At 40.5% G+C, this 26,419-nt stretch overlaps 1 protein-coding gene across 1 annotated transcript in view; it reads right to left on the reverse strand.

Moving 5' to 3' along the window:
• Nucleotides 1-26,419, reverse strand: part of LOC115143960 (cadherin-related family member 1-like) — a 155,553-nt gene that overhangs the window by 6,925 nt on the left and 122,209 nt on the right. Inside the window, exons 13-15 of the mRNA XM_065002382.1 lie at nt 24,544-24,708; nt 15,948-16,015; nt 11,629-11,857 (exon numbers count right to left, since the gene is read on the reverse strand). Of these exons, the coding sequence (XP_064858454.1) occupies nt 11,629-11,857; nt 15,948-16,015; nt 24,544-24,708 (462 nt within the window). The remainder of the gene's footprint in view (nt 1-11,628; nt 11,858-15,947; nt 16,016-24,543; nt 24,709-26,419) is intronic.

The following is a 26,419-nucleotide window of genomic DNA, read 5'->3' on the forward strand; positions in this document are numbered from 1 at the left end:
GTGTGGCCCCCCAATGAAATGCCACCCAACACCATGACTGACCCACCGCCAAACCGGTCATGCTGGAGGATGTTGCAGGCAGCAGAACGTTCTCCACGGCGTCTCCAGACTCTGTCACATCTGTCACATGTGCTCAGTGTGAACCTGCTTTCATCTGTGAAGAGCACAGGGCGCCAGTGGCAAATTTGCCAATCTTGGTGTTCTCTGGCAAATGCCAAACGTCATGCACAGTGTTGGGCTGTAAGCACAACCCTCACCTGTGGACGTCGGGCCCTCATACCACCCTCATGGAGTCTGTTTCTGACCGTTTGAGCAGACACATGCACATTTGTGGCCTGCTGGGGGTCATTTTGCAGGGCTCTGGCAGTGCTCCTCCTGCTCCTCCTTGCACAAAGGCGGAGGTAGCCATCCTGCTGCTGGGTTGTTTCCCTCCTACGTACGGCTTCCTCCATGTCTCCTAATGTACTGGCCTGTCTCCTGGTAGCGCCTCCATGCTCTGGACACTACGCTAACAGACACAGCAAACCTTCTTGCCACAGCTCGCATTGTGCCATCCTGGATGAGCTGCACTACCTGAGCCACTTGTGTGGGTTGTAGACTCTGTCTCATGCTACCACTAGAGTGAACGCACCGCCAGCATTCAAATGTGACCAAAACATCAGCCAGGAAGCATAGGAACTGAGAAATGGTCTCTGGTCACCACCTGCAGAACCACTCCTTTATTAGGGGTGTCTTGCTAATTGCCTATAATTTCCACCTGTTGTCTATTCCATTTGCACAACAGCATGTGAAATTTATTGTCAATCAGTGTTGCTTCCTTAAGTGGACAGTTTGATTTCACAGAAGTGTGATTGACTTGGAGTTACATTGTGTTGTTTAAGTGTTCCCTTTATTTTTTTGAGCAGTGTACATTCCATTGCATGAGTCACATCAGTTAGCATCATTTGAAATAACATTCTACATGACCATGTCAATCCAGCATCAGTTGATACAGTGGAAATTATTGCATCATAATACCTGGCAGCCATTGGGAATGTACCCATGACTTTACCAGTCAAATTGCCTCAGTTAGCTCTACTAATGTAGACAATTTTTTCGGGTTTGATGTTAATGCGAGTGTAGTGTAATGCTCGTGCTTCTAGTTACGAAATTGCAGTAATATCTAACAAGTAATCTAACAATTCCAGAACAACTACCTAATACACACAAATTCAAAAGGGATGAAATAAGAATATGTACATACAACTATACGGATGGGCGATGACCGAGCGACATAGGCACGATGCAATAGATGGTATAAAATACAGTATATACATATGAGATGAGTAATGTAAGATATGTAAACATTACTAAAGTCACTAGTGATCAATTTATTAAAGTGGTCAATGATTTTGAGTCTGTATGTAGGCAGCAGCCTGTCTGTGTTAGTGATGGCTGTTTAACAGTCTGATTGCCTTGATAGAAGTTGTTTTTCAGTCTCTCGGTCCCAGCTTTGATGCACCTGTACTGACCTCACCTTCTGGATGATAGCAGGGTGAACAGGCAGTGGCTCGGGTGGTTATTGTCTTTCATTATCTTTTGGCCTTCCTGTGACATTGGGTGCTGTAGGTGTCCTGGAGGGCACGTAGTTTCACCCTCTGGAGAGGACCCACCACCCTCTGGAGAGCCTTGTGTCTGTGGGCGGTGAAGTTGCCATACCAGGCGGTGATACAGCCCGACAGGATGCTCTCAATTGTGAATCTGTAAAAGTTTGTGAGGATTTTAGGTGACACACCAAATTTCTTCATCCTCCTGAGGTTCTTCACCACACTGTCTGTGTGGGTGGACCATTTCAGTTTGTCCGTGATGTGAACTTAAAACTTTACACCTTCTACACTGCTGTCCTCCACTGATGTGGATGGGGGGTGCTCCCTCTGCTGTTTCCTGAAGTCCACGATCATCTCCTTTGTTTTGTTGACGTTGAGTGAGAGTTTGTTTTCCTGACACTACCCTCACCTCCCCCTTGTAGGCTATCTCATCTTTGTTGGTAATCAAGCCCACTACTGTTGTGTCGTCTGCAATCTTGATGATTGAGTTGGAGGCGTGCATGGCCACGCAGTCATGGGTGAACAGGGAGTTCATCCTTGTGGGTCCCCAGTGTTGAGGATCAGCAACGTGGAGATGTTGTTTCCTACCTTCACCACCTAGGGCGGCCCGTCAGAAAGTCCAGGACCCAATTTCACAGGGCGGGGTTGAGACCCAGGGCCTCAAACATTGATTAGCTTGGAGGATACTATGGTGTTTGAATGCTGAGCTGTACTCAATGAACAGCATTCTTACATAGGTATTCCTCTTGTCCAGATGGGATAGGGCACTGTGATGACGATTGCATCGTCTGTGGACCTATTGGGGCGGAATGCAAATTGAAGTGGAGCTAGGATGGCAGGTAAGGTGGAGGTGTAATGAACCTTGACTAGTTTCTCAAAGCACTCCATGATGACAGAAGTGAGTGCAACGGGGCAAAAGTCATTTTGTTCAGTTATCTTTGACTTCTTGGGTATTCCCACCTGAACTCCAATAATGAATTCAAAACATTTGGAGTAACTTCATACATTGTCCAACTGTTGCATTTATTACAATAGTTTTTAAAACCTTTTAACAATTTACATTGACCTCCCCCTCCCTTTTGTACACTGCTGCTACTCACTGTTTCACTGTTGCATATTCACTTCATCCCCACCTACATGTACAAATTACCTCAACTAACCTGTACCCCTGCACACTGACTTGGTACCGGTGCCCCCTGTATAACCTCATTATTGTTATTCTAATTGTGTTACTTTTTTATTGTGATTTTCATTTTAGTCTACTTGATAAATATTTTCTTAACTCTTCTTGAACTGCTCTGTTGGTTAGGGGCTTGTAAGTACGCATTTCACGGTAAAGTCTACACTTGTTGTATTCGGCGCATGTGACAAATAAAGTTTAATTTGATATGTAGGAACAGCAACTGAGGGAGCGGTAGTAATTGTGAAGGATGCTATAGTAACAGCATGGATTTGGACTACAGAGCCAATGAGTGTTATCTTGAATATGCATTATGTTAGTGGTAGCAGGGGTTACCTTGTTAGCATGGCTGGGATATCACCATCAGAAGGTGTTGATGTTGAAACGTGTATAGAGTGCTGATTTACCTCAAGATGAGGTACAGTTGATTAAGGCCACCGCACTTGTATATCGGGTGACCATGGAGGGAGAAGGAGATGGGGGGCGAAATGAGGATGATATGGCGTGGGAACACTTTTTGAAAACTGCTATCGGAGGAGGAAGTCTGGGTACAAGCATGAGGAGGAGTCATTTTTGTGGACCCCAGCAGAACAGTATCCCAAAGGTACACTGCCAGTTGATTTTCTGCAGTGCCTTGCAAATGTATTCACCCCTTTGCTATGAAGCCCTTGAATAAGATCTGGTGCAACCAATTACCTTCAGAAGTCACATCATTTGTTAAATAAAGTCCACCTGTGTGCAATCTGAGTGTCACATGATATGTTACAAGATCTCAGTCAGAAGTTTACACACAGCTTAGCCAAATACATTTAAAATCTAAAAACAATTCCTGACATTTAATCCTAGTAAAAATTCCCTGTTTTAGGTCAGTTATAGGAACTTTATTTATAAAATGTGACATGCAAGAATAATAGTAGAGAGAATGATTTATTTCAGCTTTTATTTCTTTCATCACATTCCCAGTGGGTCAGAAGTTTACATACACTCAATTATTATTTGGTAGCATTGCCTTTAAATTGTTTATAACTTGGTTGAAACGTTTTGGGAAGCCTTCCACAAACTTCCCACAAAAGGTAAATTTTTGGCCCATTTCTCCTGACTGAGCTGGTGTAACTGAGTCAGGTTTGTAGGCCTCCTTGCTCGCACACACTTTTTCAGTTCTGCCCACACATTTTCTATAGGATTTGAGGTCAGGGCTCTGAGATGTCCACTCCAATACCTTGACTTTGTTGTCCTTAAACCATTTTGCCACAACTTTGAAAGTATGCTTGGGGTCATTGTACATTTGGAAGACTCATTTGCGTCCAAGCTTTAACATTTAACTGATGTCTTGAGATGTTGCTTCAATATATCCACATAAATTTCCTTCCACATGACACCATCTATTTTGTGAAGTGCACCGGCCCCTCCTGCAGCAAAGCAGCCCCTCCTGCAGCAAAGCTTCCCCACAACATGATGTTGCCAGCCCCGTGTTTCACGTTTGGGATGGTGTTCTTTGGCTTGCAAGCCTCCCCTTTTTTCCTTCAAACATAACGATGGTCAATATGGCCAAACAGTTATTTTTTTGTTTCATCAGACCAGAAGAAGTTTCTCCAAAAAGATTGATCTTTTTTTATAGCGGTTTTGGAGCAGTGACTTCTTCCTTGCTGAGTGGCCTTTCAGGTTATGTCAAAATAGGACTCGTTTTACTGTGGATATTGATCATTTTGCACCTGTTTCCTCCAGCATCTTCACAAGGTCCTTTGCTGGTCTACTGGGATTGATATGGACTTTTCACACAAAAGTACGTTCATCTCTAGGAGACAGAATGCATCTCCTTCCCGAGCGGTGTGATGGCTGCGTGGTCCCATGGTGTTTATACTTGCATAATATTGCTTTTACAGATGAACGTGGTACCTTCAGTCATTTGGAAATTGCTTCCAAGGATGAACAACACTTGTGGAGGTCTACATTTCTTTCTGAGGATGATTTCTTTTGATTTTCCCATGATGTCAAGCAACGAGGCACTGAGTTTGAAGGTAGGCCTTGGAATACATCCACAGGTAGACTTCCAATTGACTCAAATAATGTCAATTAGCCTATCGGAAGCTTCTTAATTAACCTCTTAGGGATATGGAGACGCTAGCGTCTCGTGTGGCCAATAGCCTGGTGAAATGCATAGCGCCAAATTCAAATAATACACGAAAAACTCAAACTTTCATTAAATCACACATGCAGGGTACTCAATTAAAGCTACAGTCGCTGTGAATCCAGCCAACATGTCAGATTTTAAAAATGCTTTTCGGCGAAAGCATGAGAAGCTATTATCTGATAGCATGCACCCCCCCCCCCCCCTGAACCACCTGAACGAGATGTAAACAAAAGAATTAGCGTAGCCGGCGCTACACAAAACGCTGAAATAAAATATAAAACATGCATTACCTTTGACGAGCTACTTTGTCGGCACTCCAATATGTCCCATAAACATCACAATTGGTCATTTTTTTCGATTAATTCCGTCCATTTATACCCAAAATGTCCATTTATAAAGCGCGTTTGATCCAGAAAAAAACAGCTTTCCAAAATGCAACGTCATTACAAAACATTTCAAAAGTTGCATATAAACTTTGCCAAAATATTTCAAACTACTTTTGTAATCCAACTTTAGATATTTTTAAACGTTAATAATCGATCAAATTGTTGACGGGGCGATCTGTATTCAATAACAGCAAGTCAACAATACATGCACGATTTTCTCTCTTACATAACTATCCACAGTGTAACCTCTGCCAGGAAGTGCCTCTTCTTCATTTCACCAATGATTAACTTCAACCCAATTCCAAAGACTGGTGACATCCTGTGGAAGTTGTAGGAACTGTAAACTGGGCGCTATCTAATTTCCCTTGACAAAGACAATTCAGGGAACTGCCAGAGGGATTTCTTTTTTTCTGAACAGTTTTTCCTTGGGGTTTTGCCTGCTACATAAGTTCTGTTATAGTCACAGACATGATTGAACCAGTTTTAGAAACTTCAGAGTGTTTTCCATCCACACATACTAATCATATGCATATACTATATTCCTGGCATGAGTAGCAGGAAGTTGACATTTTGCACGCTTTTTATCAAAAAGTAGAAATACTGCACCCTATCCTTTACGCGTAAACATAATTTTCTGGAATTTTCCAAGCTGTTTAAAGGCACAGTCGTCTTAGTATATGTAAACTTCTGACCCACTGGAATTTTGATACAGTGAATTATAAGTGAAATAATCTGTCTGTTAACAATTGTTGGAAAAATTACTTGTATCGTACAAAGTAGATGTCCTAACCGACTTCCCCAAACTATAGTTTGTTACCATGAAATTTGTGGAATGGTTGAAAAACAAGTTTTAATGACTCCAACCTGAGTGTATGTAAACTCCCGACTTCAAGTGTATACACCTGTTCTGAAAGGCCCCAGAGTCTGCAACACCACTAAGCAAGGGGGCACCAACAAGCAAGCTGCACCATGAAGACCAACGAGCTCTCCAAACAGGTCAGGGACAAAGTTGTGGAGAAGTACTGTTGGGGGTGAATCAGAATAGTTGGGTAACATAGATAAGATGTTTTATTTTCATTATATGCTTGTGAGTTACTTCTCATTTAGAATGTATCTTGTTGTACTATAGTGGTGGCCATTTGCAGTTATCCTTTCTCTGTCCTGGGTTCAGTTACTTGGGCCACAGAAAGGGGAGAGGTCAAGCTTGTCTATAAATGTAAACATATCTTTTAAACCATGTGAAGGGGTGATTGAGGGGGAACCAATTATCTCTTGGCTCCACAATGTCTGTGTGCCAGTCACTGTGTCTCTGTGATCTTGTCCAGGAGGGGTGTATTTGATATATGCTAGTGGATGAGGTAATGTCTTGGTACTATGTTGTACCAAGAACGAGAAGTAGAACCTTGTTTTAGGAGAGCAAACTGAACGATCATTTATAGCTAATGCTGTCTGGCTATGGGATACTCCTCTCTCAAGTAAAGTCTTCCTTTGTAATGTTCCTAAGATCTGTTATTCGTCATGTGAGTTGAGATGTGTGTGTCTTGGCTATAAATGATACTAAGAACTGTTTTGTAAGCACTCTCAGAGAATTAATTTATAGACACTGAATTAATCTGAGAGTCACAGGGTTGTGATGGAGCTCATATAATTAAAGATGGATTTATGATAACTCTGACTTGTGTGTGGTTTGCTCTCATGATTTGGTAAGACAGGAAATTTCCACTACAGTACAGATCAGGGTTGGGTTATAAAAATATATCCGAAACTTTGAACATCCCACAGAACACCATTAAATCCATTATTAAAAAATGGAAAGAATATGGCACCACAATAGACCTGCCAAGAGAAGACCGCCCACCAAAACTCACAGACCAGGCAAGGAGGTCATTAATCAGAGAGGCAACAAAGAGACCAAAGATAGCCCTGAAGGAGCTGCAAAGTTCCACAGTGGAGATTGGAGTATCTGTCCATAGGACCACTTTAAGCCATACACTCCAGATAGCTGGGCTTTATGGAAGTGTGGCCAGAAAAAAGCCACTGCTTGAAGAAAAAAATATGCAAACATGTTTGGTGTGGGAGACTCCCCAAACATATGTAAGAAGGTACTCTGGTGAGTTGAGACTAAAAATTGAGCTTTTTGGCCATCAAGGAAAACGCTACATCTGGCGCAAACCCAACACCTTCCATCACCCCGACAACACCATCCCCACAGTGAAGCATGGTGGTGGCAGCATTATGCTGTGGGGATGTTTTTCATCGGCAGGGACTGGGAAACTGGTCAGAATTGAAAGAATTGTGGATTGCGCGAAATACAGGGAAATTCTTGAGAAAGCCTGTTTCAGTCTTCCAGAGATTTGAGACTGGGACGAAGGTTCACCTTCCAGCAGAGCAATAGCCCTAGGCATACTGCTAAAGCAACACTTGAGTGGTTTAACCTCTTAGAACTCTCGCTCTATACTGCCCCTGTTGGAGAAAGTGCGTACCCATAGTAAACTGAAAATATTTTTTCCCAAAATTGCTAATATATGCATATAAATTATTATTGAATAGAAAACACTCTAAAGTTTCTAAAACCGTTTAAATTATGTCTGTATGTAAAGCAGAACTCTCAGGAGAGCCATTCTCCCAAACACTCTGTGAACAATAGAAAAGTTGAGTCTACTTTGACGTCATCGCCAACACCCTTCCCAGGCAGCTACGGAGCCAGGAACAGTCTCTATCTGTTCAGTGCGATGTCTGCTTTCAAATGGCGCGTTCACTGTGAGAATCGCACGAGCCCTGCATCTTTGGTGCGTGAAATTGCGCGTGTCCCTCTCAAAACCGGGCACTCTATTGCGCGCGGCCCGATTTGGAGTACGTCTTTTTCCAACATGCAGCATTTGAAGCCGGTTTGTCTGTTAGCGCTGTCCTTTGTTCTACATGCTAACAACAGCATAAAGCTCGATTTTGCACATCGTTTGACCAGTTTAATTGACATATAATATGTAAATTGGAAGTTTTGGTGCGCAAGAGTGCTGGACCAGAAGTCATTTTTGATGCATTTCAGCTGAAGCAGTTAGCATATGCTAATACAGGGACACGCAACGTGAAACCAAACGATTTATTGGGTAAGTATGACTCCTTCTACGTCTTCTGATGGAAGAACATCAAAGGTAAGGGAATATTTATGTGGTTATTTTGGGTTTCTGTGGACTCCAAACGTAGAGGAGACATATGCTAATATCTGAGCGCCGACTCATAGTATAGCCCAGTGAACGATGTCTGTAACGTTAAAAATAAATGTAATACAGCGGTTGCATTAAGAAGAAGTGTATCTTTGTAAATATATGTAGAACATGTATATTTAGTCATGTTTATTGCTTGTTATCTGACGTTATCTGTCGGAGCTATCATCATTTCTCCTGACATTTGAGTAGCATGTTTTTTTTTTAAATGTCGTCAACCGAGATTTATGGATATTATATAGCATATTATTGAAAAAAAAAATGTACTGTGTAACATGTAATATTACTGTCATCTGATGAAGATTTTCAAAAGGTTAGTGAATTATTTATTTTTTAATCCTACTTTTAAATTTTATTTATTTCTGGGACAAAATGGCCGCCGCTTGCCTTTTGTTTCGGTGGTGATCTAATATAAATATGTGCTATGTTTTCGCCGTAAAACATTTTAGAAATCTGACTTGCTGGGTAGATAAACAACTTGTTTATCTTTCATTTGAGCTATTTTACTTGTTAATGTGTGGAGGTTAAATATTTTTTGGAATATTTTTTCGCATTATGCGTTATGCTAATGAGCTTGAGCCGTAGTCACGATACCGGATCCGGGATGGGTCGGACTATGAGTTTAAGGGGGAACGTGTAAATGTCTAGGAATGGGATAGTCAAAGCCCAGACCTCAATCTAATTGTTATGACTTAAAGATTGCTCTACACCAGCGGAACCCATCCAACTTGAAGAAGCTGGAGCAGTTTTGCCTTGAGGAATGGGCAAAAATCCCAGCCGCTAGATGTGCCAAGCTTCTAGACACATACCGCAAGAGACTTGCTGCTGTAATTGCTGCAAAAGGTGGCTCTACAAAGTATCGACTTTGCGGTGGTGAATAGTTATGCAGTTTTTGCATCTTTAAAGTGGTAGACATGTTGTGTAAATAAAATGATACATTCCAGGTTGTAAGGCAACAAAATGGGAAAAATGGCAAGCGACGTGAATTCTTTCGCAAGCCATTGTACCCCCCAAAATATGCGTGCTCAAGTTTTCACACGAAAGTTGGAATTCATACAAACTGAACTTGACCAGAGAATGTGCTTATACTCCAACAAACTTTAGACCATGTGTACGCACAGTTTCTAGTCGTTGAAGTATTGCATTGCAAGAAGGTAAAAGTAGTCTAGTGGTAGTCTTGTGCGGGAATATATGATGAAACTTATTCATAACAAAAAAACTGTTAAATATAGTAACAAGATGCACTCATTTGCTGTTAGTGAGAAGAGAGAACATCTATTTCCTATTATTTATTTCATTTCGATGATCATTGCAGAATAAATTCCTTATTTGTCTGTGATGGTTTCATATTCACAAAATAGCCTATAGGCCTACAACAAGTTAGGATAGGCTACCATTCGTCCCATCTCTAATTAATTTGACACACTTTACAGTAGTAAGTACATCAACTTATTCAAGTATTTTTCTCTATTTGATCCGATCCAAAAAGCAAATTTAATGGTTCACCTTTTCCATTGATGTTTGTAGGCTACTACATCTGACTACCGTAATGTCAAATTTCTTGAGTAAACAATATTTCATTTATTAACAAAAGTCATAATACATATATCATAACCATTGCTGAATAAATTCCTCACCTTTTCTGTCCATGATGAGTTCATATTCCCGAAGTAGCCATACAACAAATTACCCAGTCAAATCACCCACGATACAAGTCAGTATTCGACATCCATCCATTTCTGACGACGTCGGGAGTTTATGTGAAAAACGGCCACTAGGGGCAACAGTGAGCACTGTAGTCATCAAGTAGGTTTCGGTTTTGCTAGGGTGTTGTGGACAGGGATGATGGATGGGCATAAGCATCTGCCACTGATTACAAAAGTTGCAATTTTGAATCCAGCGATATACTTTATTGGAAAAGTTTGTTTTAAGGCCATCCCAAACCTTAACACTTACCTTAACCATTCAGAGTTAATGCCCAACGTTAAGAAATTGGAGTTAATGCCTGAACTTAACCCTAACCTTAACAATTCTCAGTTAACGCCTAATCTTAACCTTCAACACTTCGAAATTTGACATTTGAGAAACATGGATGATTGTCTAATTCTGATGTGAGACTGTGAGAGCTGGTAGAATTACAATGCGCATCTCTCGTTGTGCCTATTATATATTATAATGTCAAGTTTTTTGCATTCAAAAGGGAGCCCAGTTTATAACATGTAGTACAGTTTAACAGGTGAACAGGCAGTTGAAGTGTGTAGGCAACCACTTTAAGTAGGTCTACTGTTGTTTCAAATTTTTTCTGAGCAGACAATATTTCAGAATTCGCGGCCAGTGCAGCTTAGCCTATTTAGGGTCGGGAAAATGTAAATACAAAACATTATGGAATTCAATCTGTTTACAGGTCCACAACAATGTGCAATTGTTTTTGTATTTCAGACACGTTTAGATACAGCTAATGTCACTACAAAAGAAAACATTCTGACAAGCCCTTCAAAGAGATTTGATCACGTTCACCATGCATTGCTATGTCCTTAGATACTGTCTTGGCCTAATTCCAACGCTTCCACAGTATACAGCAAATAAGGAAGTTATTGTAACCATAAAAGGTGAATGCTGGGAGTTTTTCAGGCGGAGTTGTAATGCTCATTCACACGTGCACAATTTCACGACAGATCTGACATATAATGGAAAACATGCGTTTATAAACCTCAATATGTTTTTCTGAAGTGGCGCATGCAGATATTTAGCGTTAGCTTTATGCAATGGTTATGAATGAGGCCCCTGGGCCTGTCGCTACATGACTGATGCTTCTCCCTCCCTGTACCATCAATGCTCCCTTTTCTCAAGCTTTCTGAACTGCCTCAACACCTGATCAGCTGTGGAAGACCATCGCCTAGACCTGCCAGAACCCTACATTTGTTTTTGTTTTGCATTAGTGTCTTAGAGATTCTCGATGTAATGACAAGTGCCATGTAAAATAATGATATTATTATTGTCCACAGAAATGCATGAAAGCATGGCTTTGGACTTGTTCTTGTAATTGCTACAAACGAATCAACCTTTGGGGTATGGCAAAGATAAATCTTCTCAAAACTGGAAGTTAGAATGCAACACAAACCTCTATCTTCACCAGCGCTCCTATGATCATGGTCTTCTCCAGGAAGTTCTCATTAAACTCTGGCGGGTGATCGTTGAGGTCCAGCACGGTCACAAATACCTCGGCCAGGCTGTACTTGCCCTCTGCGTCCTCGGCTTTGACATAGAAATTATACTTGGACTTCACCTCCGCGTCCAGGCTGGCCCACGGCTGGGTGTAGATGATGCCCGATGCTGAATGAATCAGAAACCTGGGGAGGGGTAAGATATTGGGTGTTTTTTCATTTATAAAATAATTGACAACAGTCTTCTGGGTCATTATTTAATTATGGTTGAGGAACCTGATATAAACCACATTGAAAAAACAAATCAATTTCAAACTTAAAAAAATGGGAGAGGATATAAAATATTATGAATGTTTACAGTACATTACAATTACAATGTAACAAAATTGTCAGCAGGGTAACTCATTTTAAATTGAAACAACTAGAAGCACAAGCATTTCGCTACACCCTCAATAAAATCTGCTAAACATGTTTATGTGACCAATATGATTTGATTTGAGATGTTAAGAGGACAGTATGTCACAGGAAAGTTGGATAATTCTTTAATTCTTTAATAACTCCTTGAAAGTCAATGTAGTTGTATTTGTTCTGTGAAGAAGAAACTATAAATAGATTGTCCTAAAAAAGAAGGAAACATACCAGATTATATAATAGCCTTTTTTTGTTTTCAACAGTTCAACCTGCATCTTTTCAACTAGCTTCTGCGGGGATGGCAATAACCGGATGTTCCGGTTTGAAGTGAAAATTGAATAGAGAGCCTGTGACGTCACGTCCGCTTTCGGACGTTAATGCAACTGCTGTGTCAGATTTTTTTTGATTGAAACTGCCTCGGCCCACAGAGACGGACCCTAACGTTTCCGTCCGGAGCTATCGAGCTGAAACTTTCGGGCGATTCGGGGTCGCCTCAGCTAGGCCTACACATAATGTCAGAACTGGACCCGCAGCTAGAATGTAACTACGTGTTTTATGTTTTTATTATGGTTTAACCTCTTGGTTATTATGGTTTAACCCCTTGGTGTTATATCCCGTTTAAAACGGGATATTTTGTCAGGAAAAGATGCTAGAATAGGCATATATTTGACATCTTTCGATGGAAAACACTAACGTTTCCAAAACTGTAAAAATATTGTCTGTGAGTATAACAGAACTGATGTTGCAAGCGAAAGCCTGAGAAAATCCCAAAGTGCCCCAGGTTTTGAAAGCGCTGCGTTCCAATGACTCCCTATTTGGCTGTGAATGTACCATCAACGAGCTTACGCTTTCTACGTATTCCCCAAGGTGTCTATAGCATTGTGACATAGTTTTACGCATTTCTGTTGAAGAATAGCCGTAGGCGGGCACATTGCGTAAGTGGTCACATGGTGGCTCCGAGAGAGATTCTCGCGTAAAATACAGAGGTAGCCATTACTCCAATCGGTCAGAGTGAAAAACGAATTGTCCCGACTGATATATTATCGATTAGATATTAGAAAAACACCTTGAGGATGGATTCTAAACAACGTTTGCCATGTTTATATCGACATTATGGAGATAATTTGGAATATTTTTCGGCGTTGTGGTGACCGCAATTTCCGGGCGATTTCTCAGCCAAAAGTGAAGAACAAACGGAGCTATTTCGCCTACAAAAATAATATTTTGGGAAAACATGAACTTTGGCTGTCTACCTGGGAGTCTCGTGAGTGAAAACATCCGAAGTTCATCAAAGGTAAACGATTTAATTTGATTGGTTTTCTGATTTCCGTGACAAGTTTGCCTGCTGCTAGCAGGGCATAATGCTATGCTAGGCTATGATAAACTTACACAAATGCTTGTCTAGCGTTGGCTGTAAAGCATATTTTGAAAATCTGAGATGACAGGGTGATTAACAAAAGGCTAAGCTGTGTTCCAATATATTTCACTTGTGATTTTCATGAATAGGAATATTTTCTAGGAAGATTCATGTCCGTTGCGTTATGCTAATTAGTGTCAGATGATGATAACGGTCCCGTTCACGGGCTGGGCGTCACTACAGGTTAAACAGAAGGCGCTGTGAATTTTGGGCCTGCTCTGAAATATGTGATAGTTGGCTTCTAAACGAGTTGGAAAAAGTGGGTGTGGTTTCAGTTTGTATCAGTTTGGTGTAAGAATGATATCTAATTGACTGATGGATGGTGACTTGCTGGCTGACTTTGTCCATTTGCCAGATGTTTAAACAGTGATAGACCATCACCAAATTCACATTCTGAAATCAACATCAATGAGCGATGGAGAGGAACCAGTATCAAATTCCGGCCATCTCGAGTTCATCGGGCTTGTCAAGTTTGTGTTTCTGCAGTATTTTTGAGCATGTCAAATTCGTGATAGTAAATGCCCAATGAAACATATTGCAAATGGATAGTACTTTTGCAATAAGATTCAACAGTGAAAAAACATTACCAGATGGACATGATGAAATCAACACAACGAGCAATGGAGAGGAACCACTATCACTGCCCGGCCATGCCGAGTTCAGCGGGCCAGTCAATTTTGCATTTCTGCAGTATTTTTGAGCATGTCAAATTCGTGATAGTAAATGCCCATTGAAACATGTTGCAAATGGACAGCCGTGTGCCTGGTGATTGGAATGGGTTACCAGGAGCACATTTTTAAAATGTTTTTTTATGCCTTTAGGGGGGTGCAAGGGGTCTACTGTTGGGTAGGGAGCACCCTCCACCCGTGCCCATCCAATAGGGGCACGGTGGTCATTGTGGACGTTATATATCATTTGGGCAGTATAAATGCCATTTGGACATGGTTCACTGACTTTTGGGTTTGGAAACTAACTTCCCATGATCGTACATGACAAATGGACATAACATCCTGATTTGGCACTTTCAATACTTTCATGTTGCATTTAGACATTTCTTATGGCATTTGGCAATGGTTCACTGACTTTTGACTTCGACATTTAACTTCCTTTGAAATCATATTGCAAATTGACAAAACATATGCCTTATGGACAATTAAAAAATATATGACTAAAGTATGTTCATACAGTTCTTAATTGAGAGAAAAGAAATCGAAAGAATTTCGAAGAACGGTCCAGAAAGCACTTTTTTTAAGGGGGTGATAAATAAAAAATAAAAAATAAAATGTAAAAAATGTGACCCTTGGGTCTTGACTTGATGTGCATTTGCAATCTGAACATTTACCGTGGATTGTACTCGCCATCTATTGGATTTTTGCTTTGTGACACTTGGCATTTTCCATATGGCATTTGCAATAGGTTTTTAATGAAGCAACGTCCATTTGAGTGGTATTGTACATCGTGTATATGTTTTGTACGGTGCCAATAAGTCCCAATTCATTTTTGTCCATTTCAGGGGGGCATTCCCTTACATCCTACAGCACATTGTCTTGGAGCCTGGCTGGGTACCAACATCCTACAGCACATTGTCTTGGAGCCTGGCTGGGTACCAACGTCCTACAGCACATTGTCTTGACGGGCACGGTTTGGAATGTGGTGTGAAAAAGTGTGAAAAGTGTGAAGAAAAAAAAGTTGTGGAAAAATCTATTTGAAATATGTATTTCAATTACTTTTGAGTATTTTGCCATTTGGTTTACACTGGGCTCTGTTTGAAATCTAATAAAATAGAGCAGAATGAAAATACAAGCACATCCTCAGACAGGCTAGTAAGCTTATGTGAATGCACAATAAAGGAGGTATGTTCAACTATAAAAAGAGAATAATGGAAATGTAATGCCACTGCAATTATCCACAGCTTACAGTGAGATATCTACTTTAGCCCACTTTAGTGCTCACTCATAGAGAGCATCTCTGCCAGCACCTTATTGTTTAACATACTGGTTGAATTTGAGTTGGCCTCAAAGTGAACCATTACTTTTAGTTCAGGTTCATTTGAGCTACCTTACATACATTATTTGTTTCATCATCATTGGTTCAGCATAACCACAAGTCTTAATTTATTTGTAGTTATTTATCTATTTATTAACACTCTTTTGGCAAAATCTTAGATGTTCCTATAATAAAATAACCCTCTACTTTGTTGTCATTTTCATACCAGACAAGGGCTATTTTGTGTGGTGAGCCTGGGCGTATTCTTCTCCGTATTGATAAATAGTTTACATCGCCCACTAATAATGTCATGTAAGGGGTTTATTCTGGTCAGCTGGATCCTCAACAACTAGTATATCTACTGAATCCCTGGCTCATTATTGACAATCACTCCATGGATATATATATATATATATATATATATATATATATATATATATATGAGAGAGAGAGACTACTCACAAGTCAGCCCCTGAGCCGTAGATTGAGTACTTGACTTCTCCCCAAAAGCCTGAATCTGGATCTGTTGCCTATGTGTGTGAGAGAGAGACAGAGAGAGAGACAAAGAACACAAAACAAGACATCTATTTGATTAGACACCAACGTTTCTTGACAGATTAAAACAATTAGCATTGAATTAAATATTCCCTCTGATTTTCTATAATGATTTCTTTCAATTCCATATTCTGAAAGGAATGAGTAGAAACGGTATTGACTCCTAAATCCCCTAATCAAGGTAGACAATAACATGAGGTCACCTACACTGTGAAGCAAGGGTATTATAGTTTTGGAATTTTATATTTGTTTTTTATTTCTATTCGTTTTTAGATTTCTTTTTAGTTTCAGTTTGTTTTCAGAGGTGATTTAGTTGTTTTTATTTAGTTTAGTGTTGCATAAAAACGTTTCTATTTAGTTTTTGTATTATTTAGTTTCAGTGTTAGGGACAGAAAGTAGCCTCTGCATGGGAAGCTAAGAGCCATTTACAATATGTGTTGTAGGCCTATAATTTATTTGGCATGCCTAACTGTATGCGTGCCAAATAGCCTACACGCCAATCGGCAAATGTTCCAGAAAAAGTTGATCCATGGAGGCAAAAAGGACATGGTCGGAGTTTAATTCAATAAAAGAAAAGCTGTGAGTTGAAATTAAAGAGAAGGAGGGCCAGGTTTGGGAAAGATTTGGTGAAGTGGTAAAAGAGGATGATAGCAGTGCTGGCTGTGTTATGTCTGATGATTGTGAGGTGCTAAACAAATTCGTCAGTCACAAGATTGGGACTTCAGGCACGTCAAGGGAACTGTAGCCTACTGTTCAGATGGGATAAATGGAAACTGAAATCTGAACATGGACTGTAGATCTATAAACTTTCACATAGCTTTCATATTCTCCTGCAGAATTAAGCATTTTTTGAAGTAAAATTATACACTGTTGTATACATTGTGTATGATTTCTTTCTTTCAGTATCTTCAGACAATGTGAATGCGCAATTAGTTACCATCTGTAGAGGTTCTATCTTTATCAGTGTAATAAAAGCTGATAGTATTTCAACCGCATAAAATATACATCCAAGCCAAACTGAAATCCTATCAGAAACATGTTGGTTGTTTTCACAGCTATCTATTTCCTGATAACAGGTCATACTGATGTCATTTGGAAATGTTACATATAAAATCTTTTTGTTGTTGTTTTTTTATACATTTTCTCACCGGTCTAAACATCTTTGCTCTGCAAAAGAATCAGAGATGACAGAGAACTTTACTGATGCCAACTAGATTGAAGCATTCATTCTATACATTTATTACATTATTGTTGAGTAATGGTTTCTTTAGTCTTCTAGGGAAACATATGACAGAAGAGAAGCTGCATGTATCAAGTTGACCCAAAAATTGTTTACCAAAATTATAAGCAGAAACACATCTAAATAAGGCCCAAGAAAGGCTGCAGCCTACAGAGCATGTTCTATATCAAGGGTTAGGGTCTCAGATTTTCCCTTTATCACATATAGTCGGGTGGTTGCGGATGGGTTATTAGCAATTGGGTGACCTGCGCACCACTGAGTGTCAGCGATTGGGTGCAGAGTTATGGCGGAGTCAGGCGCAGGACACAGGTATTGAGTAACATAACGGAGTTCACTCACAATATCAAGCAAAATTCCAAATAGGAACATACAAAAACACTAGCACATAACACCACTAACGACATAAACAATCGCGGATAGAACAGGAATGTATGCCAGAGGGTAAATAAGGAACGTGATATGTTACGGACAAAACAAAACGAAACTGAAACATGGATCGATGGTGACTAAAAAGCATTTTCAGGCTCCACAGAGGTGCGTGTTCAGCCCCCTCCTGTGTTCCCTGTTCACTCATGATTGTGTGGCTATGTACGTCCCCAACTCAAGTTTGCTTACGACACTACAGTGGTAGGCCTGATTCCCAACAACGATGAGACAAGCTACAGAGAGGTGAGAGCCCTGGCGGAGTGGTGCTAAGAAAATAACCTCTCACCCACCGTCAACAAAATGAAGGAGCTGATTGTGGACTACAGGGGACGGCAGAGAGAGCACCTTCCCATCCACAAGGATGGGGCCGCAGTGGAGAGGGTAAAAAGTTTCAAGTTCATGTGCGTGCACATCACTGATGACCTGAAATGATCCCTTCACACAGACAGTGTGGTGAAGAAGGTGCAACAGTGCCTATTCAAACACAGGAGGCAGATGTAATTTGGCTTGGCCCGTAAGAACCTCATGAACTTCTACAGATGCACAATTGAGAGCATCCTGTCAGGCTGTATCACGACCTGTTAGGGCAATTGCAGGGCTCTCCAGAGGGTGGTGCGGTCAGGCCAACGCATCACCTACTTGCACTGCCTGCCCTCCAGGACATCTATAGCACCCGGTGTCACAGGAAGGGCAAGATCTTCAAGGACCTCACCCCACCTGAGCCATGTCCTGTTCACTCCTCTTCCATGTAGAAGGCTGAGACAATACAAATGTACCAAAGCTGGGACCGAGAGTCAGATTAACAGTCTGATGGCCTGGAGAATTAAGCTGTTTAACAGTCACCCCTATCCAATCTCTGCCCAGTGCCCTGCCCTGAAACTTAATCACTGTTACTAGCCAGCTGCAACCCGGGAACTCTACTCTGCACCTTAGAGACCGCTGCCCTATGGACATAGTCTTTGAACACCGGTCATTTTAATCATGTTTATATACTGTTTAACTCACTTAATTTATATTTGTATTTGTATTCTAGTCATGGTGTATCCTATATAACTACTGCTGCAGTACACACCTTTTCTATTCATATACTGTCCATACTGTCTATAAAACACCATGATATATATATATATATATATGTCTTGGTTGTGTGCTTAGGGTCATTTTGCTTTTGGAAAGTGAACCTTCACCCCAGTCTGTGGTCCTTAGCACTCTGGAGCAGGTTTTCATCAAGGATCTCTGTACTTTGCTCTGTTCATCTTCTCCTCGATCCTGACTAGTCTCCCAGTCCCTGCCACTAAAAAACATCCCCAAAGCATGATGCTGCCACTCCCAAACTTCACCATAGGGATGGTGCCAGGTTTCCTCCAGACATGACACTTTGCATTCAGACCCAAGAGAATCTTGTTTCTCATGATCTGAGAGTCTTAGGTGGCTTTTGGCAAACTCCAAGCGTGTTGTCATGTGCCTTTTACTGAGGAGTGGCTTGCATCTGGCCACTCTACCACAAAGGCCTGATTGGTGGAGTGCTGCGGAGTTGGTTGTCCTTCTGGAAGGTTCTCCCATCTCCACAGAGGAACTCTGGAGCCCTGTCAGAGTGATCATTGGGTTATTGGTAACCTCCCTGACCAAGGCCCTTCTTCCCGATTGCTCAGTTTGCCTGGCGGACACTAAGAAGAGTCTTGGTGGTTCCAAAATTCTTCCATTTAAGAATGATGGAAGCCATTGTGTTCTTGCTGCAGATATTTTTTGGTACCCTTCCCCAGATCTGTGCCTCAACTAAATGGTGTCTCGGCGCTCTATGGACAATTCCTTTGACCTATGGCTTGGTTTTTGCTCTGACATGCACTGTCAACTGTGCAACCTTATATAGACAGGTGTGTGCCTTTCCAAATCATGTTCCAATCAATTGAATTTACCACAGGTGGTCTCCAAGTTGTAGAAACATCAAGGATGATCAATGGAAATAGGATGCCTCTGAGTTCAATATAGGCTCATAGCAAAGGGTCTGAATACTTATGTAAATAAGGTATCTTTTTTTATGTTTTATACATTTGAAAACATTTCTATAATCATGTTTTCACTTTGTCATTATGGGGTAATGTGTGTATATTGCTGAGGATTTGTATTTATTTAATCAATTTTAGATTATGGCTGTCAATTAACAAAATGTGGGTCAGAATACATTCCGAAGGCACTGTGTGCATTTATTTATATTACAGACAGTGCTCGTTCTGATATTTCTTAGTTTCTTTATAAAAATGTTGGGATTATGATTATTATTGATTATTACTGCACTGTTGGAAAACACCTGCAAATCTGTGTACGAGACCAATAAACTTGGAATTGATTGGATCTGAGCCAGCCAGTTTGTGTGTTTGTTTCTCTTCAATCAAACAAGATTTTTTGGTTTATCTTCAAGAAGACTCTGCGTACCAGAGAGGTGGTCGTTCGGTTTCTCCAGGCCTGATGACAGTTATCCACAGACAGAGAATACAGTGCCTTGCGAAAGTATTCGGCCCCCTTGAACTTTGCGACCTTTTGCCACATTTCAGGCTTCAAACATAAAGATATAAAACTGTATTTTTTTGTGAAGAATCAACAACAAGTGGGACACAATTATGAAGTGGAACGACATTTATTGGATATTTCAAACTTTTTTAACAAATCAAAAACTGAAAAATTGGGCGTGCAAAATTATTCAGCCCCCTTAAGTTAATACTTTGTAGCGCCACCTTTTGCTGCGATTACAGCTGTAAGTCGCTTGGGGTATGTCTCTATCAGTTTTGCACATCGAGAGACTGACATTTTTTTCCCATTCCTCCTTGCAAAACAGCTCGAGCTCAGTGAGGTTGGATGGAGAGCATTTGTGAACAGCAGTTTTAATTTCTTTCCACAGATTCTCGATTGGATTCAGGTCTGGACTTTGACTTGGCCATTCTAACACCTGGATATGTTTATTTTTGAACCATTCCATTGTAGATTTTGCTTTATGTTTTGGATCATTGTCTTGTTGGAAGACAAATCTCCGTCCCAGTCTCAGTTCTTTTGCAGACTCCTTCAGGTTTTCTTCCAGAATGGTCCTGTATTTGGCTCCATCCATCTTCCCATCAATTTTAACCATCTTCCCTGTCCCTGCTGAAGAAAAGCAGGCCCAAACCATGATGCTGCCACCACCATGTTTGACAGTGGGGATGATGTGTTCAGGGTGATGAGCTGTGTTGCTTTTACGCCAAACATAACATTTTGCATTGTTGCCAAAAAGGTCAATTTTGGTTTCATCTGACCAGAGCACCTTCTTCCACATGTTTGGTGTGTCTCCCAGGTGGCTTGTGGCAAACTTTAAATGACACTTTTTATGGATATCTTTAAGAAATGGCTTTCTTCTTGCCACTCTTCCATAAAGGCCAGATTTGTGCAATATATGACTGATTGTTGTCCTATGGACAGAGTCTCCCACCTCAGCTGTAGATCTCTGCAGTTCATCCAGAGTGATCATGGGCCTCTTGGCTGCATCTCTGATCAGTCTTCTCCTTGTATGAGTTGAAAGTTTAGAGGGACGGCCAGGTCTTGGTAGATTTGCAGTGGTCTGATACTCCTTCCATTTCAATATTATCGCTTGCACAGTGCTCCTTGGGATGTTTAAAGCTTGGGAAATCTTTTTGTATCCAAATCCGGCTTTAAACTTCTTCACAACAGTATCTCGGACCTGCCTGGTGTGTTCCTTGTTCTTCATGATGCTCTCTGCGCTTTTAACGGACCTCTGAGACTATCACAGTGCAGGTGCATTTATACGGAGACTTGATTACACACAGGTGGATTGTATTTATCATCATTAGTCATTTAGGTCAACATTGGATCATTCAGAGATCCTCACTGAACTTCTGGAGAGAGTTTGCTGCACTGAAAGTAAAGGGGCTGAATAATTTTGCACGCCTAATTTTTCAGTTTTTGAAATGTTAAAAAAATGTGAAATATCCAATAAATGTCGTTCCACTTCATGATTGTGTCCCACTTGTTGTTGATTCTTCACAAAAAAATACAGTTTTATATCTTTATGTTTAAAGCCTGAAATGTGGCAAAAGGTCGCAAAGTTCAAGGGGGCCGAATACTTTCGCAAGGCACTGTATTTTCTCCACGAACACTTGGGATGCAGGGGCAGAAACCAGATCCAGCACCACAGGGCACAGTTTAGGATTAACAGCCATCCTTGCCTGCCAGATCTGCTGACACTGTAAACATGCCCTCCTTCACATCTTCCAGGTATTTCCACAGCTCACACGGGACACTTAATGCCCTGCCAGGTGACCCTCGAAGACACAATCTTCGATGCAAGAAAGCTATATTTCTGAAGCACTGTGGTCGAGATGCTTGCGGAATTTTTTTCATGCGAGCATATTTCTGGTGTCCTGCTGCTCAACGGCTGTACTCTCTGATTTTCTGAAGTAGAAAATACTCTGTTTCCCTCATTAGTGTCTCCATCTCTGTTGAGCGAAACACACTTGAGTCCATCAAGCAAGTTGCTGCAGGGGTTGAAGTGAAGTTGTCTGTCAGAGGATTCAGTATGCATGCAAAGCACTCAAGCAGTGGCTTCTGGAGGACCTGTGCCAACTGTTTTCCAACAGTATTGTGCCTCAAGTTTGAGAAGGCACAGCAGCACATCAGACAGTGACTGGTTGTCAATTTGAAGTTGGATTGTGAATGGCTCCAGCAACTTCACAAGCTGTTCTAGTTTGGTACAGTCAATCACGCTCTGTGCTCGCCCTTTGATATTTGCCCTTTTAGCTAGTGATAGTGATGCACAAGCTAGGCTAATTTGAAACAATGGCATCTATTGGCAGCATTTACCTACCAGATTCCGCAGCTCGAAAAACAGCTTGAAAACCCCATTTTAAAAAATGAAGAAAGTCATTTGATTTTTTTTCCCAAAGTTTAGACGAAAAGAAACCTAAAACTAAACATAATTTGATGGGGTTTATTGGTGTGTTTTGCCATAAAATGTAATAGTTTCGGTATAGTTAGATTTTTAAAAATGTTTTTTGTTTTTATTTCAGTTAACGAAATTGTTTTAGCAATTTTAGTTTTTATTTTCAGTTTACTATAATAACCTTACTGTAAAGGGGGTTACCATGATTTTGACCTTAGCTTACAGGCAGCTCGGTGGCAAGTAAAATTCAGTATTTGCTAATATACTGTAAAAAAAAAGTAAATGCTACTATAATAGGAATGAATGAATGACATGTTGATTGAAGCGGTTTGTATTTAACTTTTTTTACTGTAATTACAAGGGATTGGTGTAAGCAGGTTGGCTGTTAGGTAAGGTGTTTACAAACATGACAGCATGTTAATGTTTATCACTTGCACTTCTAGAGGCTTTATTGCAAAGGCCTCTAAACTGACAGCAACTACAGAGTAAAATAGACAAATGCTCAACCATTTAAGGTTAAAGACTTTCTACCACTCCAATCTCTCCCTTAAACATTTCATAATAATAGTTATGTCACGTTCTGACCTTAATTTCCTTTGTTTTGTATTTATTTAGTATGGTCAGGGCGTGAGTTGGGTGGGTTGTCTATGTTTGTTTTTCTTGGTTTTGGGAATTTCTATGTTTCGGCCTAGTATGGTTCTCAATCAGAGGCAGGTGTCATTAGTTGTCTCTGATTGAGAATCATACTTAGGTAGCCTGGGTTTCACTGTGTGTTTGTGGGTGATTGTTTCCGTGTCTGTTCGCCACACGGTACTGTTTCGGTTTTGTTCACGTTTATTGTTTTGTATTCATTGAGTGTTCAGTTCATGTTTTTAAATAAACAACCATGGACACTTACCACGCCGCATCTTGGTCCGATCCTTGCTACACCTCCTCTTCAGACGAAGAGGAGGAAAACCATTACAAGTTAATTATATCGAGATGTGGGTTAAATTGGTATAGCATTCTCACTCACGGGTAAAACAAATATGACCTATTACGAGGCATGCCCTAAAATATGTGAATGAGCCAGAAACAACAATACCATGCACCCACTGGTGGTCAAAATATTTTGGCACTCCAAAAATACAGTACGGTACTGTATTCTGTGGGGTGGAATTACAATAGCTTTCGAAATACAGCAATTCTTTCTCCGGCCACAACATTTTCACACAACACACCATAATTTACAATATGCTGCAAGAGAGAGAGCTCCTTGGTCTTCATGGTGCCGCTTGCTTGGTGGTGCTCCTTGCTTAATGGTGCTGCAGACTCTGGGGCCTTTCAGAACAGGTGTGTGTAAATATACTCAGATCATGTGACAGATCATGTGACACTTAAATAAAGTCCACCTGTGTGCAATCTAACTATTTATAGGACTTCTGAATGTAATTGGTTGCACCAGATCTTATTTAGGGGCTTCATAGCAAAATAGGTGAATACATATGGACGCACCCCTTTTTCATTTTTTTTTTTTTTTTTTTTCAATTTTAATTTAAAAATGTAATTAAAAAATTTCACTTCACCAAATTTGAACTATTTTGTGTAAATTACATGAAATCCAAATAAAAGTCCATTTAAATTACAGGATGTAATGCAACAAAATAAGAAAAACGCCAAGTGGGATTAATACTTTTGCAAGGCACTGTATTTACACAACAAAATTAAAGTTAGAGCCATCTGGCAGTTTACCTCCCCTTGCTTTATCTACATGTTTTTACATATTATTCTAACCCAATAACTCTATATTTAGAGAATAGATGTCTCAATTCATAATTTTGTACAAATCTCCATGCCTCCACCTCGAGTGAATGGCGCATGGGCTTTGGGATGTATTTTTAGGTGGGAGGGAATGGGAATGGGGTGAGACTTACGGTCACAGACACAACATTGGAGTTGCCGGGAGAGTTTTCCGGGATTCTGGCAATGTAGTAAACGGAGGAGAACTTGGGAGCATTGTCGTTGGTGTCGAGGAGATGTATGATGATGTCCGCTGTGGCGCTGAATCTTTCTGGTGTGTCCATCTCCACGGCAAGAAGCTGTGAGAATAAAATTGTCAGTCACACAAGTTTGGCATTCCTTATTCATTCATACTTCATATGAAGAGGTATACAAAAAGTGACTTGCAAAAGTATTCATCCCCCTTGGCGTTTTTCCTATTTTTCTGCATTACAACCTGTAAATTAAATTGATTTTTATTTGGATTTCATGTAATGGACAAACACAAAATAGTCCAAGTTGGTGAAATGAAATTAACAAAGGACAATGAAGGAGCTGCAAAGCTCCACAGCGGAGATTGGAGTATCTGTCCATAGGACCAATTTAAGCCGTACACTCCACAGACCTGGGCTTTATGGAAGTGTGGCCAGAAAAAAGCCATTTCTGAAACAGAAAAATGAGAAAACACTTTTGGTGTTAGCCTGCTGAAATTAACTTCTTGGTGCTACCCATCCCGTTAGCGGGATCATTTTCGTCAGCAAACGCTATTACAAAAAAATATTCATATTCATGAAATCACAAGTGCAATATTGCAAAACACAGTTTAGCCCTTTGTTAACCTCTTAAGTCGACCCTCTACTTTTTTGAACATTCTGTTAAAAATCGCGCAACATTTCAGCGCCCTGCTACTCATGCCAGGAATATAGTATATGCATTTGCTTAGTCTGTGTGGATAGAAAACACTCAGACGTTTAAAAAACTGGTTAAATCACTGCTGTGGCTTTACCAGAACGGCATTTACATCGAAAAGCACAGGAAAAACTGATCACTGAAAATGGGAAAATATATCCATGCGCTACTTGAACCCATTGATAAACGTGAACCACAATTAATTGACTGAGGTTGCAGTACCTACAGCTTCCACACGGTGTCTAGAGTCTTGTCATTTCCCTTCGAGTTTTTTCTTGGTCAAACACATACAGGACACCGTATCTCCTCCGGTCTAGGACCGGATATTTTCGTTGAGTTTCTAGCCGGACATTTTTCCAGACGGACAGCTAATGATCTTTACATCGCCTCCTGATGAATTTTATCGCTTATTAACGTTTACTAATACCTAAAGTTGCATTACAAACGTATTTCGAAGTGTTTTGTGAAAGTTTATCGTCGACTTTTTGAATTTAAAAAAATGACGTTACGTTTTGAAACAATGTTTTTTTCGTTTATCACACAGTCTACATATAACGATATCTAGGCTTTATATGGACCGATTTAATCGAAATAAAGACCCAAATAGTGTTTATGGGACATCTAGGAGTGCCAACAAAGAAGATGGTGAAAGGTAATGAATGTTTTCTATTTTATTGTGCGGTTTGTGTAGCGCCGAAATGCTAATTATTGTGTTTACGTCCCCTGTGGGTCTTTTGGGGTGTTGCATGCTATCAGATAATAGCTTCTCATGCTTTCGCCGAAAAGCATTTTAAAAATCTGACTTGTTGCCTGGATTCACAACGAGTGTAGCTTTAATTCGATACCCTGCATGTGTATTTTAATGAACTTTTGAGTTTTAACTAATACTATTAGCATTTAGCGTAGCACATTTGCATTTCCAGAGCTCTAGTTGGGACGCAAGCGTCCCGAGTAGAAGCAACAGGTTAATCAGCCAAGCTGAAGAAGCAAGAGCAGCATCTCCTGCTTGTTCAGACTGAGTGGTATGTCTACCAGAAGATGGTTTCTGACTGCAAGACCACCTGTCAAGACCTGCAGCTGTCTCTGGGGGCCCCTACTGAACCAGCAAGCAAAGACATCAGG

Source organism: Oncorhynchus nerka, linkage group LG16, assembly GCF_034236695.1.
Source record: "Oncorhynchus nerka isolate Pitt River linkage group LG16, Oner_Uvic_2.0, whole genome shotgun sequence".
NCBI classification, from domain to species: Eukaryota; Metazoa; Chordata; class Actinopteri; order Salmoniformes; family Salmonidae; genus Oncorhynchus; species Oncorhynchus nerka.